Raw genomic sequence first — 16,593 nt, 5'->3', positions numbered from 1 at the left:
CAAATAACCTATGTTGACACTCCAGAGGAGAAATGAAAGGAGTGAAGCATTGCCAAAGAGATTCTGCCTTTCCATTCTTGAGGTTGAGCTATGCATTAAGTATCGCTGACACTATTCAGTGAAAAACAGGAAATTATCCAGGGCAATATTTCTCCCTCAACAGATAACCTGGCCATTTAGTCATTGCTCCTCCCTTTGTGCAAAATGGTTGTCATGACTACCTGTGGAGCAGTCGATGCATTTCTGAGGAGTTATTTGTATTTGAAGTATTTGCAATTTCTGAAAGGCATCATGTAGCACTATGAGATTAGGAGCCTCAATTGCCTTAGAACATAGAACAGCACAGTACAGCCCCGTTAGCCTACGTTGTGCCAACCATTTATCCTAATCGAAGATCAACCTAACCTACATCCCTTCAATTTACTGCTGTCCATGTGCTTGTCTAAGAGTCCCTTAAATGTCAAAACTGCTTGTCTCCCGATGGTACAATGGGTCAGGTCACGAGTGCATGTTGTATGGATTAACAGAATACAGCTTTGGGCTTTGACTCTCCCTGTATCCCTCATCTCAACTGACATCACTAAGGAATTTTCAAATGGAAGCTACCTACTCCACTCTCCTGAACAAGCAACACAGGTAGGCCTTTCAGCCACTCGGGCCTGTCCATCATTCAGTTCTATAATTTCTGATCTATATCTTAACTACCTACTTTAGTTCTGTAGTCCTTAAATGTCTACGGTTTCTATGATCCTCCATTTTGAAAATTTCGATTGATCTAGTTTCACAGCTTTTTGTGGGAGAGATTTCTGGAGTTCAATTACCTTTGTGTGAAGAAGTGCTTTCTGACATCACTTAAAGACCAAGCTCTAATTTTAGGATTATAACTTTGTGTTCTGGATGACTTCACCTGAGGAAATATGTCACTTGCTTTGCCTTGTGAAATTATTTTATTACCTTAAAGGCTTCGCTTTGAGGCAATCTATCTCTTTATTTATTTAGCTACCTTTCTGGTGAATCTGCACCACCCCTTCCCAATGCCAAAATATTGATCCTGAGGTGTGATGCCCTAAACCGAATGAAGTACTGCTCATGGAGGCTAACCAGCGCTCTGTACAGCTGCAACAAAACTTGTATTCTATCCCTATTGAGATAAAGGCCAACATTCCATTAATCCTTTTTAATTATTTCTTGTACCGGTCAAAACTGTATTGTTTCTGTAGATGTGTTAGCGATGCATCTTTAGATGCCTGTGAGTAGGCAGTAAGATTTCAGCTGTTGTTGGTAAGGCAAGCCAGAGGAGATAAACACGGGACAAATGGAGGATTAAGTAGTGTATTTTTGCCAAGATAGCTTGGCTGGTATAGTGATAATAAAATGGCAGTAACAGTCAAGGATTTGCACAGTAAAATAAACATAAAGTATTACTTAAAATAAAGCTTAACTGGAAGTTTATGCTTGTAAGCTTGTTGCAACAGGAGGCTGACTAATGTGGAGAGATGACAGTGTAAGATACATTTTAAAAAGCTATCCATCTGCTAATTTCCAATTCATTGTTGTAATTTTCATGACTTCTCTATTTCCCACCAGCTTGCTGACCTTAATAGACGTCTTCCCGCAGAGGCCGTTCAACAAATCCCAGACCACTTGAGGCTGCCTCGTTCCAAGTCAGTTGCAAAGCAACAGAGATATGAACATCAACCTACGATACGGCCTTCGGCTCCTTATACTATCTCCCTGCAGACTTCATCTTTTAGAAACCTACGGTTGCCAAAGAGATTGAGAGTAATATATTTTCTGGCTAGGACACGACTCGCACAGAGAATTATTATGGTAAGAAATGGAATGAGTTAGATGCATATATGATTAACTGTACAAATTTATTAGGTTTGGTAAGTAGTGGCCTAGTTCACAGTTTGAGTCCAATTTCTCAATTTTTTTAATTATAAAGGCACGGGCGGCACAGTGGTGCAGTGGTTAGCACTGCTGCCTACGGCACTGAGGTTCGATCCCGGCCCTGGGTCACTGTCGGTGTGTAGTTTGTTCATTCTCTCCATGTCGGCATGGGTTTCACCCCCACAACACGGAGATGTGCAGGGTAGATGGATTGGCCACTCTAAATTGCCCCTTAATTGGGAAAAAAAAATCAAAAAGTCCAAATCAAAACGTGCAGGACACTCGATGCTCTCCTCAGGTGGATGTCGAATCTGCACCTCGTGAGACCATCGATGAGTAGGATACTTCAAGAGCAACAATAGAGAAAGTGTATTATTCTGGCAACAAATCAACCACACTGCATGCTTACAGAGTGTTTGGAGGAGTCCATTTCAAGTATGCATGGCATGATGTCTCAGATCTTGGTGATGATGCCTTAATTCATGGAAAGAATAGCCATCTGCATGGAGAATCAAATGAAGCAATCACATGAGTGGGTGCAGGCCTTCACCAATGCTTTTAAAGTTATGAATGCCAACTTAAATAAGTTAATGATATTCTAACTTTGGCTGTTCGTTACTCCCCTGATCTGTAGCAAAGTGTTCGTTGCTAGTAAGGAAGTGTAACTGGGTTATGAGAGGAATGATGATGAAAAGAGACTTGGAAATAGGGACTCAGCTGAAAATCCTTTCACTTCTCACCTGTTGCCCTCCCCAATCAATACCCACTATTGCCTGGTGGCCCGATGGTTAAGTCTGCCTTTGCACAGGTACTGGTGGAAAGGTCTTTGGTGAGGTCCTCAAGAGTTCCAAAATCTATATGACATTGGTCAAGGGCTTCTCCGCAGTCAAGGTGGAGATCTGAGCAGCCTGTTCTTGTGTCAACCCTAAGGGTTGCACCATGTATAAGTGATGGGAAAAGGAAGTGTATGCATGTGTATGTCTTATACATTGCCTGAATGTTAAGTTTCCATTTTATATATGAGGCACGTTAATATTATTGTTTTGCACTCACTTTTGCTCATTCATGTTTGCTGGCTGACGAATGGCTTTTTCAATGAGAGGAGGTAGAAGTGGCACTAAGAAGTAGAAAGGCTGTCAAAAGGAAACTTGGTTTACAGAACTGCTTTATGTTAGTGGCATTGGTAGTTGTGGGATGTGGTGGGCAAATATGTGGAGTGCAAAAAGTGCTTTTGCATGTGGTTGCTAGATGGTTCTCAATGAAACTTGCAATATTTAGGTAACCCAGAGCAGATATTATGCCACTCATGGTGCGTTGTCCTGATCAGCTGCTTCTTCTGTCTCCTCCTCCTTGTCTTCATCCTCCACATGGGAGTTATTTGACGAGGTTCTCTGTTCTGCACCTTTTTCCTCATGCAGGTCTAAACTTTGCTGCTGTGCAATGTTGTGCAGACGGTAGCACACCACATTGAAAACCTTAGCTGCTGCATATTGAAGGGAGCTTCCAGACATGTCCAGACACTCCTGGACCTCATTCTGAGAGGTGCCATTAGCCATATTTTAAGTGATCATCACTTGTCTCCGAGCAGCCAGCTGGCCACTCTGCTTCCTGGTGTGAAGAGATCAGAGGGAATTAACTGCTGTTGCATCATGTCAGCTGCCTGAGAATCTTACGCACAGCTACATAAACAGCTTTTTGTCAGTGCGCTCTAGCTGCACATTAATGGTGTTCACACAATTGCCAGCCCTGGCAAACAAGCAATTTGTCACCAGTCTTGCACATTTGTGTGCTCCGTCTACAATTTCTGGCAAATTTCTCTTCCAGAGCCATGGAAGGATCCATAGCCAATTTGACAGCAGTGGTATCTTTGACAGTTGCTGTTAAAGCATGGCCAACTAGTTTCTGTTGCCAGCAGATCTTATACCAGCAGGCTGCAAATGTCTGCATCACCCTCAGTCTCCTTTGGTGTTCCAACAGGTTAGGGATGCTTCTCCTATGTCTGTACACCCTGCTTGCCCAGAAAGAAACTTTTTATCCCTTCTCCACTGTGAAGCCACAGGTCTCTGATGCTGTGCAGATCCTGTTGCTGGTAATGCAGGTTCTGCTGCTCCTGCACTTACTGGTAGTCATCTTGGATCTCATCTGAAGTCAAAATAACAGCTCCAAAGTATGTATCAAACCTCACAGCTTCACTTCCAGTGACAGGGATGTGCTGAGCGGACGCACAATAGGTGGCTCTTCCCCCTAAGAACCCAAAATTTGACTATTTTACTCAATAGCCCACTAAAACGGAAAAAAGTATCCCTTCACCTTATCTAACAGCACAAGAGACAATGTCGAGCAGCAATAGCTCCAGAGACTGCAAAGAAACAAGAAGTGGCAGAAGCCAGGAGAAACAAGCATTCAAAACAGTAGACGCACAGGATGATGAAGTGCAAGCCACCTTGAGAGAGACCGGCAAACCGTACACAGGGCTCCCCCTCGATGGAAGATGGGAGGGGGAGCAGGTAGAGGGGACTACAGTAGATTTGGGGGGGGGGGGGGGTAGAAGACTGGGGGAAACAGAATCATAAGGAAAACAATGGGACAAGGTGGGGTGAGGGCTCTTGGCTGGCTACAACAGGCCACATGTGGCGATATGGAACAAAATGGCACCGCAAACAGCCACTTTGGAGGATCCTCAAACAAACGGAAACCCCAGAATGCAGGGGCTCACACACATGGTGTACGCACAGTTGGTGGCCATGTCGGGTGGCCCCTGGACAAAAGGAAACCCTGGAGTGCAGGGTCTGGCCTAATGGTGAGTATGGTGACCATGGCCATTTTAGATTGCCCCCTAAGAAAGGGAAACCCCAGAGTGCAGGGATGCATCCACAAGGTAAGTATGGTTGATCCCACAGGTGGGGGGTTGGGACAAAAAAAACCATCATGGAGTTTTTTCCTCTCCACCAGAGATAACGTCACAGGGTAACGTCAGGGTATTAAATGGTCCAGTGAAAAGATTATCATAGAATTTACAGTGCAGAAGGAGGCCAGTCGGCCCATCGAGTTTGCACCGGCTCTTGGAAAGAGCTCCCCACCCAAGGTCAATACCTCCACCCTATCCCCATAACCCAGTAACCCCACCCAACACTAGAAAAAGGGCAATTTTGGATACTAAGGGCAATTTATCATGGCCAATCCACCTAACCTGCACATCCTTGGACTGTGGGAGGAAACTGGAGCACCCGGAGGAAACCCACGCACACACGGGGAGGATGTGCAGACTCCGCACAGACAGTGACCCAAGCCGGAAATCGAACCTGGGACCCTGGAGCTGTGAAGCAATTGTGCTATCCACAATGCTACCGTGCTGCCCAGATCCTGAGTTTTCGTCCATCTGAAAAATCTGAGAGCTCACATGGTCTTCCTCCAAGAGACACACTTGAGGGAGAAGGACCGGCTGTGGGCAATAAACAGCTCGGTGGGATAGACCTACCATTGCAGTTACGGGATGAGAGCCAGGGGGGTAGCCATACTGCTAAATAAGAGGACAGCATTTACCTTGATGAGGCGGGTTACGGACCTAGGGGGACCGTATGTCATGGTTAACGGTGTTCTGGACGGGGCATCAGTGGTCCTGGTTAATGTGTACCGCCCAACTGGGTCGACACTTGAGCTTATTTTTTTTAAAAAGACCATGGTGGAAATCCCCAACATAAATACCCACCAACTAATCATGGGAGGGGACGGGACCTTAACTGTGCACAGGACCCACGGATGGACAGATCAAACCCTAAATCAGGGAAAATTTAAAATATGGCAAAAGAACTGAACACGTGGAGCAGATGGGGGCAGTGGATCATGGAGGTTCTCACACACCCAGGGGAGAGGGAGTTCTCCTTCTCACAAGTACACTGTGTTAACTCGCGCATCGAGTCATGGAACCAGCTAAGTTAGCCCTTCAGCCTGACCGAAATGTCCATCATGACCCCCATCTGCAACAATCACCAGTTCATGCCAGCCATAACAGATGCCACCTTTATGGGGTGGAGACAGGACGGGGGGGACATTGACAATTGGGGACTGTTACACAGATGACAGACTAGCGACATTAGAGGAACTTACCAAAAGGTTGCACCTGCCCAATGGTCACGAACTACGACATTTTACAAATCAAAAACTTACTCTGCAACGAGACTACAACATACCCATAGACGGCAAGATGCTCGATGATCAAGGAACTGCTGGACGCGGGCGACATAGGTGGGGGGAACTGCAGGTACATGTACGGGCGACTGTTAGAAGAGGCACATTCCTCACTGGAGAGACATGGTAAAAATGTGAAGAAGAACGAGGGATAGAAATAGAGTGGGGACTCCGGAGTAAAGCACTGAACAGGGCAGGCAACATAAATATGTACAGCGGGCCTGGTATGTTCACACTCGGGTGTTTGAGTCTATTCTTTTTTTTTCTCTTTTCTTGTTGTTAAATCTCTTTGTTTTTGTGTAATATGTACCTCTTTTGGGGGTTTCCCCACCCTTGTATGAACTAGCATCGGGCCCAGATTACTTTCTGTAAAATACTACCTGCGGGTAGCACACCTGTAACTTAACGTAACTTAGTGGAGCTGAGTCCACAAAAGATCAGCCATGATCTAATTGAATGGCGGAGCAGGCTCGAGGGGCCAGATGGCCTACTCCTGCTCCTAGTTCTTATGTTCTTATGTTTAACGTTCAGGCTAGAAATATATAATATAAAACAAATATACAATATATGTGAAAATCCAATGAGAACAGTTTTTTTTTCAAGTACCAGGTTGGAACACATGAATGTACACTTAATTCTGTTTGGGTGGGGATCTCGAACCTCCTTCTCACTCCCCCCCCCCCCCCCCCCCCACAAACCCCCAGAAGAAAATATGTAAATGTGCAAGCTTTGAATTTGTCAGTGATAATGGAATTATGCACCAGAAAATATGAAAATCAATTTTTTAAAAAGTTTTTAAACCTCCGCTTCAAAGTGCAAGTGAAAACACTAACTTTCCCTGTCATGGCTTCAGCCTCTCAATTGACGCTGTCTTCTCACCTTGCTTTTACTGGAGAGTCCCATGAGGTGGAAGTTAAACTGCAAAACCCACTTAAATATCACATTAATTGAACAATTAATCTATTGAAATTGACTATTAAGTGAAACAGGTAATTCTCCGGTTCTGGTCAGAATTCCACATGGACCAATGGATTAATCAGCTATTCACTTCATTATTATTATTTGTGGGATCCTGTTGCACTTAATGTACTACATTTGCTTCCTTCATCATTCGATTTAAGTGTATATGAGCTATTTTGTGATATACCTATGTGGTTATGCTTTTTAAATGCAAATTGTTTTTATAAGTAAATTGCTGTGAGAGATTTGACGACACCTAAATTTCTGCTTCTCTTTTTGAGGTCGGGACAGTCATATGGATTGGGATCCTGGTTTATACTGATCCCGCTGGTGTCCGAACATTTTTAACAGCACAGGTGACTGAACAGAGCCCACTAGGAGGGAGTGGCTTGGCACCCATTGCAGTTCCACCAGGTGTTTTCCAAAGGGGAGATACAAAGAGCAGTTTGCCTGGTTTTCCATCAGATGTGACCCCACCATTGGAGAATCAGTCTCATGGCACAGATGAGGGCAAGAATTCGAACTCTCTTGATGCCTTGCCTTTGGTCGAACCTGAAAATATAACTGATAATGACAAACAACACGTCCATAGCGAGACAAGTTTCCCAGAGAATGATTTCAAAGAAGAGATCACGTGGGGCGCTCACGATCAGGAGATGTGGCGGAAGCTATCATTCCGACATTGGCCAACTCTTTTCAGTTATTATAATAACACGTTGGCAAGGAAGTAAGTGATTTTGAAAGCCGTCTGACATGATTTTCTATAAAGAAGGTAACTGAAGCATTTGCAGAGAGAAAAATTGTGAAGTGGATGTTTGCACTTTTTTAAAAATCCTAAACGTTAGCAGCATAAAGACATTTCACCTGCCACGAATGTGCCAGCTCCTAACGTCACTGTCATATGGGTCTCCCCAGAACCACATTGTTTCCTCTGCTCCAAATATTGATCCAATTCCCCTTAAAATAAGCAACCATGGGCAGCACGGTGGCACAATGGGTTAGCACTGTGGCCTCACGGCGCTGAGGTCCCAGGTTCGATCCCAGCTCTGTCACTGTCCGCGTGGAGTTTGCACATTCTCCCCGTGTCTGCATGAGTTTCGCCCCCACAACCCAAAAATGTGCAAGCTAGATGGATTGGCCATGCTAAATTGCCCCTTAATTGGAAAAAAAATGAATTTGGTGCTCTTAAAAATTGTTTTAAAATGCAACTACACCCTGTGACAAACTATTCTTGGAATCATACAGCACAGAAGGAGAGCAATCAGATTGTTGCTAGCAACAATCAGCTAGCAATCAGCTAGCTCTTTGAAAGAACTATCCAATTAGTCCTATTACCCCTACTTCTTTCCCATCGCACCACAAATTTCTCATTTCAAATATATTTTCTACTCCTTTTTAAAAGCTACTACTGAATCTTCTTCCATCACCCTTCCAGGTTGTGAATTCCAGATCTTAACCCCCTTCCTTTTTTAAAAATCCTCTTCGTTTAGGTTATTCATGAAGGGCCCACCTTCTCAACCTTGTCGCTCGCCTGAGGTATGGTGATCGTCAGGTTAAATCAGCAACAGTTAGCTCTCACCTCAAGGGCGAAAGCAGCCTATGGTCATCTGGGACTAATCGAGGGCCGAAGGGCCTGTTCTGTGCTGTACTGTTCTATGTTCTATGTATATGTTCTATGATGACTTTACCTTTATATTTTTTACAAAGTCTCTAATGTCTGTGTCCTCTGGTAATCGAATGCTGATGGAAACAATTGTTTCCTGTCTATTGATCAAAACCGCACAATTTTGAACACCTCTAAAATCTGCCATAACCTTCTCTGCTCTGAAGAGAACAATCTGACCTCTTCTCATCTCTCCCATGTTACTGAATTCCCACTGTCATGTTACCACTCCAGTAAATTAACTCTGCCCTCTCTCTCCTACTTCTAATTGATAAGCCATTGGCAGTAATTCCCATCCACAATAAAGTCTTTCCTTATTCACCATCAAAACTCTTAATAGTTTTTAAAACATCTTGTATGTCATCCTTGCTGTCTCTCAAGTGGTAATGGAACCAGCATCGCGATAGCCATAGGCTGGAATTCTTCAGCCATTCGCTGGCGGCCGCCTGCAGCACACCCAAACACACGGGTTTCTCGGCGGTGTGGGGTGGCTTCAATGGAAATCCCATTGACAGCAGTGGGAGCAGATAATCCTGTCACCAGCGAATGGGGCGCCACCTCCTGACACCGAGAAACATTGGACTGGGAGGCCAGAGAATCCCGCCAATCATTCCTCATCCCTTTAAAAGACTTCACCAAAATTAAAGGTTAATGGAATAGCAGGGAAATTATTGACCTGGTTCAGAGCTTAGTGATGTAGTCAATGACAGAGACTTGGTGATGGAAGACAGAGTAGAAATAATAATATTCACATTTGGAAGGAAATGACCAGTGGTGTGCCTTATGATGCTGGGGTCTCATCTGTTCAATATATCTATGAATGACTTGGGTAACAAAATAGAATGTCATTTATCCAAGTTTCCTGATGCTTAACACAAAGGTTGGTAATGTTGCAGTTGCTGTAGGCAGGAATATAAAGGAATGGGTAAAATGTGGCAGTTGGAGTTCAGTGCAGGTATGTATGAAGTTATCTATTTTGAACCAAAAACCAAAAAGGATGCATCAAAATAGTAGTGGAACATTAACACCATGATGGTAAAATGAGATTTAGAGGTTTAGTAGTAGTCAGTAACAAAAGGACACATGAACTCCCAGCACTTAGAATTTGGTAATTAAGTGTAGTCTCAGAAGCACCTGTAGTCTCAGCAGTGGGCACCACTCTTGGTGGTGCTGTGTAAAGTACAGAATTATTGGCCAATCAAACTTGTCATTAGCTCTCTGAATGGGGGTCTGAGTGAGAAGGGATGTCCCATCTCCAGCCACTTAACATTCCATGGAGTGTTGGTTGTCTGCATCCCTCTTGACCTTTTAACCCACAGTTCGAAAAATGTTACCCAGTATATTTTTTATTAAAATGTTCACATTTACGATAAGCAAACTACCTACGTAAATTTAGTGGAACAATATGTTTACACATACAGTGCCTGTCAGGGTACAAATTAGAGAACACTTCATCCGATGAGATGTTAGATTTATTTGAGCATCCAAATTCATCAAGCGATTACATTTTGTGATAGTTGTTGACATTTTGCCGAGTGATATAGTCACCACTTTGTTAGTATTGGTGGATCAAGTGCCCATTTGATTCTGTCCAGCTGCCTATGTTTGTTACCTAGAATTTACTAATCTAATAGTTTAATGTTGTAGCTCCTAAATGACTGTGTAACAAAGCAGAATGTTTAGCTTAATGTATACTTTTATTTGGTGTTTTTCTGGTATACTTCATTTAACTGGTTGTCCAGCAGAGTCTGCTTGGTGCAGTGCCTCTCAGGAAGTCTTAATTAAATGAATTGTTAAGCCTCAGACATATAAAGTGATATCTAATTGGTATAATAAGTATGCTTTTTTTTTTAGCTTAAATTGGCTTTTATGGAATTAACCCACATTCCTTAGACCTTTCTAAAATACTACTCACTAGCACTTCATTTACCATATCATCTTTTGGTTTGCTTGCTTTGTTGATATAATCTTGTACAATATGTTTTACCCTTCCTTTAGGTATTCTAATAAAATGTTTAAAGCTATAACTAAGGACAAAACCTAGGTACAACTGTTGAAAAAGACCTCAATTTTATTGCTACTTGTTTGTTTACAGATATGTTAGCATTCTTCCCATCATCCCAGTATCCTTCCATCTGAGTCTGCAAGATGCTCTGGATGCACGACACCCTCAAGATGCAAAACGATACCATCCCATGTTCTCAACAAGTTACCAAGAGTCAAAAAATATTGATGGAAACTGGGCAAGGGAACATGCCTCCGTAAAACCACAAGTTCCTTTAGACATCACTCTTTACAAGTAAGGTCTTGGGGATGTAAATTAGCAAAAATATTCAAAATTAAAGCCGCTTGGTCAATTGTGATTCCTTGTCAATGGATTATCAGCGCATAAAATATACCATCAGGATTGGCATAGCTTAGTGCAGGCATTGTCAAACTCAGGGGTGCGACCCGCGGGTGGGTTCAGGAGGGTCGCGGAGCCGTCCGTCGCGGCGCACCCGATCACGCAGATCTGTGCGCAGCAGCCGCAGCAGCCGGCTTTTAACTATGCCGGCTGCAAGCGGGGCCATATAAAAATAATTCGGCCACACTACACATGCATGCCCGGGCACGCGTGCTCAGTGCGGCTGCATTTTTTTTATGTATGGTCGCAGCCTTTTTTGTTTACAAGTTTGGGGGGCAAAAGGGACAAGGGGACCATTGGGGCCAAAGGGACCCAAAAACATTTCCTCCATTTCTGTCAGCAACAAACAAGGTAAGAGAAAATGGTGGGCGCGCAGGTTGGCCGGCGTGGGTCGCGAAGGTCAGCCGGCCGGCGTGGATTGCGAAGGTTGGCCAGTTGGTAAAAATGGGTCCCCTGAAAAAAAAGTTTGAAAAACACTGCTGTAGAGTGCATGGTAACTGTGTTTCATGGGTTTCCACACATGTTAGTTTACTGCATTGAATGTCTATTAATGATTTAGCTATCTGCTTTAAGCCACTCGCATTACTGGCTGTGATAACAACTCCAGGGTAATATCACATCTTGCATGATACAGTATCCAAAAGATTTTTGCATCATGTTATTGAGCATTGCTGAATTAGCAAACTATTCATGAAGGCTCTGCCTTCTCAACCTGAGGTGTGGTGACCCTCGGGTTGAATCACCACCAGTCAACTCTCTCTCAAACGGGAGAGAGCCAATGGTCCTCTGGGACTGTGTGTACATTTACATTTTTATTTTACATTTACGTCATCAACTATTTAGAATTGTTCTAATGAAATACCACATCCTGAAACATTAACTCTGTTTTTCTCCCAACAGATCTGCTGTGTATTTCTATAATTTTCTCTTTTTATTTCAGATTTCCAGCATCTGGAGTATTTTACTTTTGTTTAGAGAATTGTCGTCATTTCATAGAATCATGTAATGATACAGCATAGAGCAATGCCAGCCATTCAGCCTATCATAGCTTTGCTAACCCTTCAGTCGAGTTTTCCAATAAGTCCAACTCCACAATGCTTATTTTCCCATAGCCCTGCTAATTGAATCCCTTCAACCATTTATCCAATTTTCTTTTGAACCTAACTATTGAGACTGCTGCCACCACCTTTTAAAGCCGTATTTCAGATCACTAACAACTTGCTATGTAAAGCATATGTTTCCCTCATGTCCCCTGTTCTTTGGCCAATCATCTTAAATCTGAGTCCTCTAATTAGCAACCCTTCTACCGCTGGAAATAGACTTTCCTTACTTACTCTTGAAAATCATTCATGGTTATTATGTCTATAAAATTTCCTCTTGAACTTCTCTCCTTGGGATAGCCTCATCTTCTCCAGTCTTTCCACATAACTGAAGCCCTTCTTCCCAGGTACCATTCTGGTAAATCTCTTCTGCACATTCACCAAGGTCTTTGGCATCTTTACCAAAAGTGTGGTACCCATAATTGAGCACAGTGCACAAAAGGCATTCCATAAGGGGCTGGTTTAACACAGTGGGCTAAACAGCTGGCTTGTAATGCAGAACAATGCCAGCAGCGCGGGTTCAATTACCGTACCAGCCTCCCCGAACATGCGCCAGAATGTGGCGACTAGGGGCTTTTCACAGTAACTTCATTGAAGCCTATTTGTGACAATAAGCAATTATTATATTATTATTATAATAAGGTGCCACAGAACTGTGAGCAACCAGCTGGAATTGGTGCTATATATATGCTAAGTGGATTGCCCAGTAGATCCGTGATATCAATCTTTGTTGTGTTTGCTATCTAAAGTGTAATGTATTATTCATATTGACCACAATTTTTGGGCAACAATGTCAGCAATTTCAATGTTCCTTCCCATTGTAACTTTGGATAGTTAAGAGTTATATGACATTGTAATGCCCTATTAAGGTCAAAATTTGTAGCTTTTTCCCTTTTATAATTTCTCATTGTTTACAAGATTGGTATGGAGAGGGTCCATTTGATCTCACTCGTTAAAATACAATTTTGTATATCCTGGCTACATGGTGTTCATGAGAGGAATGTAGTGCCATGTCGAGCTTTTTATGAATGATGCAAGTTGAAGATGAAGGATAAGATACGTTGATTGATCTTGGTTTCTGCAAGTCAAGTTCAGAGTCTTTATAAAGGGTTTGCAAACTGGTGTTCCTGTTGATTGGGGTCAGTTCTTCGTGTTGCCAGTGATGAATGGTTCTGCAGTTGGGATACTTTGTGCTCAAGAACAGGTTCCAGACTGTCTAGAGAGACAGAGGTCATGTTGGAAGATTTCTCCATCTAGTTATTTTATATTTTATTTTTTGCCGAAGTCATATGATTGCTATTGGCCAAGAAAACAGTGAACAGAAAACAGTATTATTCCTCAAAAAAACATATTTACTATTGGTCAATGAAATTGCATTTGTTTTTAATTATAGACTTTGTTCTTCTTTCCTGTAGAGTTGGAGCTCTTGGATTGGCATCAGGGGTCCTGCTCGTAATTCTGCTCTTCTGCTTGTATAAGGTGTTCTGTCCAAAAACATATGGCCAGGGTGGCCTCTCTCATGGCAGAAGGCGACGTGGGGACTTGCCCTGTGATGACTATGGCTACACTCCACCCATCAGCGAAACCTTGCCACTAATTTTGAAGGGACATTTAATGGTAAGTGAAAATCTGTCTGTTCCTTTATATTGTGGTCCTGCTCACGGCCAAATATTGCAACATTTTCCTTAAAATGGTAAAGTATGATTTAAATAATAGCAAACTGGTACTTCTTTGTCTGTGAAACACATTGATACATTTGGGAGCACTGCATGAATGTAAATGGACACTATTTTGGTAAGATGCATTATTTATATTTGTTTTGATCTGGCTAGCCTAATAACAATCTACACTGGATAACCAGGCATACCTAGCACAAAGGAAGATGGTTGTGTTTGATAGAGGTCAATTGTCTCAGTCCCAGGATATCACTGCAGGAGATCCTCAGGGTAATGTCCTAGGCCAACCATGTTCAGTTACTCATCAATGACCTTCCCTCCATCTTAAGGTCAGAAGTAGAGATGTTCACTAACGATTCCACAATATTCAGTGCCATTCGTAACTCAAGATACTGAAGTGACCTATGCCCATATGTAGCAAGATAACATTCAGGCTTGTGCTGATAAGTGTCAAGTAACAGTTGCGTAACACTTGCATTACACAAGTGCTAGGCAATGACCAACTCCAACAAGAGAAAATTCAATCATCTTGCCTTGACATTCAGTGTCATTACCATCAATCCCTCACAATCAACATCCTGGGGGTTACCATTGATCCGAAACTGAACTGGACCAGCGATATTAATACTGTGGTTACTAGAGCAGGTCAGAGGCTAGGAATCTTGCAGCGAGTAACTCGTCTCCTGATTCTCCAAAGTCTGTTGACCACCAGCAAGGCACAAATGTGATAGAATTATCTCTGCTTGCCTAGATGAGTGCACCTCCAATAACATCAAGAAGCTTGACACCATCCAGGACTTATGACGCTCTTGAGAGAAAAGGGTCATGAGTCTTGGATGTGGTGAAGCTTCTTGAGTGCTGTTGGAGTTGCACTTATTTGGGCAAGTGGAAAGCTGCCTGCTTGATTGGTACTCCATCCATCTCGTTTATATCCACTCCCTCCATTACCACACAGTGGCAGCTGTGTGTGCCATCTACAAGATCTATTGCAGCAATTCACAAGGCTCCTTCAGTAGCACCTTCCAAACCCGTGACATCTACCACCTAGAAGGACAAGGGCAGCAGATGCATGGGAACCCCACCACCTTCATTTCCCCTCCAAGTCACAAATCATCCTGACTTGGAACAATATCGCTGTTCCTTCACTGTCACTTGGTCAAAAACTTTGAACTCCCTTTCTAATAACATGGTGGCTGTTCCTGCATCACATAGAACAGTACAGCACAGAACAGGCCCTTCATCCCTCAATGTTGTGCCGAGCAATGATCACCCTACTCAAACCCACGAATCCACCCTATACCCGTAACCCAACAACCCCCCCCCCCCCCCCCCCCCCCCCCACCTTACTTTTAGGACACTACGGGCAATTTAGCATGGCCAATCCACCTAACCCGCACATCTTTGGACTGTGGGAGGAAACCGGAGCACCCGGAGGAAACCCACGCACACACGGGGAGGACGTACAGACTCCGCACAGACAGTGACCCAGCCGGGAACTGAACCTAGGACCCTGGAGCTGTGAAGCATTTATGCTAACCACCGTGCTACCGTGCTGCCCAGTTCAAGAAGACTCCCCGACACCTTCTCGAGGACAGTTAGGGATGACACTAAAAATGCTGGCCTGGCCAGCAACGTCCTTATCCCATGAATGAATAAAAAAAGAACAGTATCATGATTTTTAAGCACTACATTATATATATTTTTTTAATTTAGAGTACCCAATTCTTTTTTCCCAATTAAGGGGCAATTTAGCGTGGCCAATCCACCTACCATGCACATCTTTTTGGGTTGTGGTGATGAGATCCACGCAACCACGGGGTGAATGTGCAAATTCCACATGCACAGTGACCCGGGGCCGGGATCGCACCCGGGTCCTCAGTGGTGTGAGGCAGCAGTGCTAACCTCTGCGTCACCGTGCTGCCTCTCTACCTTATATTTTTGCTTTGTTAGCGAGATTATTCTTGAGCATTGGCCTCGCAAGCAATCCAAATTAACTGGTTTATTCAGTACTATTTTGTAGCATTTCCCCAAGCTACCAAATGTACATTTAATCAAGGTGTGAGTCAACTTGCTACAATTTATTTAAAATTCTCCCCTCTAGTTTGTCAGTGCAATACAATAGCTCGGATTCCATCCATAGCTCAAGATTTTGGAACGATCAATATGTTGTCTGTATTACAAAGAGTACCATATTTAAAATATTGTGCATGAATTGCTCCAAACAATTATCTCTTATATTTGCACATTTCCTGTTTCCTGATTCCTATCTCCTTCAGGCTGAATATCGCAGTCAACAGTGGTAATATTGCTTCTATGCTATCCTCACTTTTTTATTTGTTCTGAATGCTCACAAGCTTAATCATATATATTTAAAAATTGGTACAAATGACTGTTGCGAGGTCACTTCAGAGAGCATTGAGAGTCAACTATGTAATATGTTCTTCTGTAGACCAGACAGTTATAGAAAATCTGTTTCTCTGAAAGACATTAATGAACCATTGAAGTTTTTGTAACAATCGGGAAAATTGTGTGGTCACTTTTCAAATTGCAGTGCACATAAGTGACCAGGTTTATTGAATTCAGTTTTACAACTTGTTCTCGTACGATCTGATTTTGTATTTTTGGAGTTGTGTAGACGTGAGTGTCCTTAACCAAAGCCACTAATGTGAATTATTTTGGGACAATTTTTATATAGGTAAATCAGCCCTT

The 16,593-nt window shown here is 43.0% G+C and overlaps 1 protein-coding gene across 2 annotated transcripts in view; it reads left to right on the top strand.

Annotated features, from left to right (window-relative positions):
- The window catches only part of LOC119972331 (SREBF chaperone), a 189,663-nt gene that overhangs the window by 138,331 nt on the left and 34,739 nt on the right, over positions 1-16,593 (top strand). For both annotated transcript variants that reach the window (XM_038808857.1, XM_038808858.1), the window contains 4 exons: positions 1,588-1,830; positions 7,323-7,768; positions 10,800-11,003; positions 13,624-13,825. In XM_038808857.1, coding sequence (XP_038664785.1) covers positions 1,588-1,830; positions 7,323-7,768; positions 10,800-11,003; positions 13,624-13,825 — 1,095 coding nt within the window. The remainder of the gene's footprint in view (positions 1-1,587; positions 1,831-7,322; positions 7,769-10,799; positions 11,004-13,623; positions 13,826-16,593) is intronic.

This window comes from Scyliorhinus canicula, chromosome 10 (genome assembly GCF_902713615.1).
Source record: "Scyliorhinus canicula chromosome 10, sScyCan1.1, whole genome shotgun sequence".
NCBI classification, from domain to species: Eukaryota; Metazoa; Chordata; class Chondrichthyes; order Carcharhiniformes; family Scyliorhinidae; genus Scyliorhinus; species Scyliorhinus canicula.
Note: the sequence above shows the minus strand (reverse complement) of the source record. Positions and strands in the feature narration are given on the sequence as shown.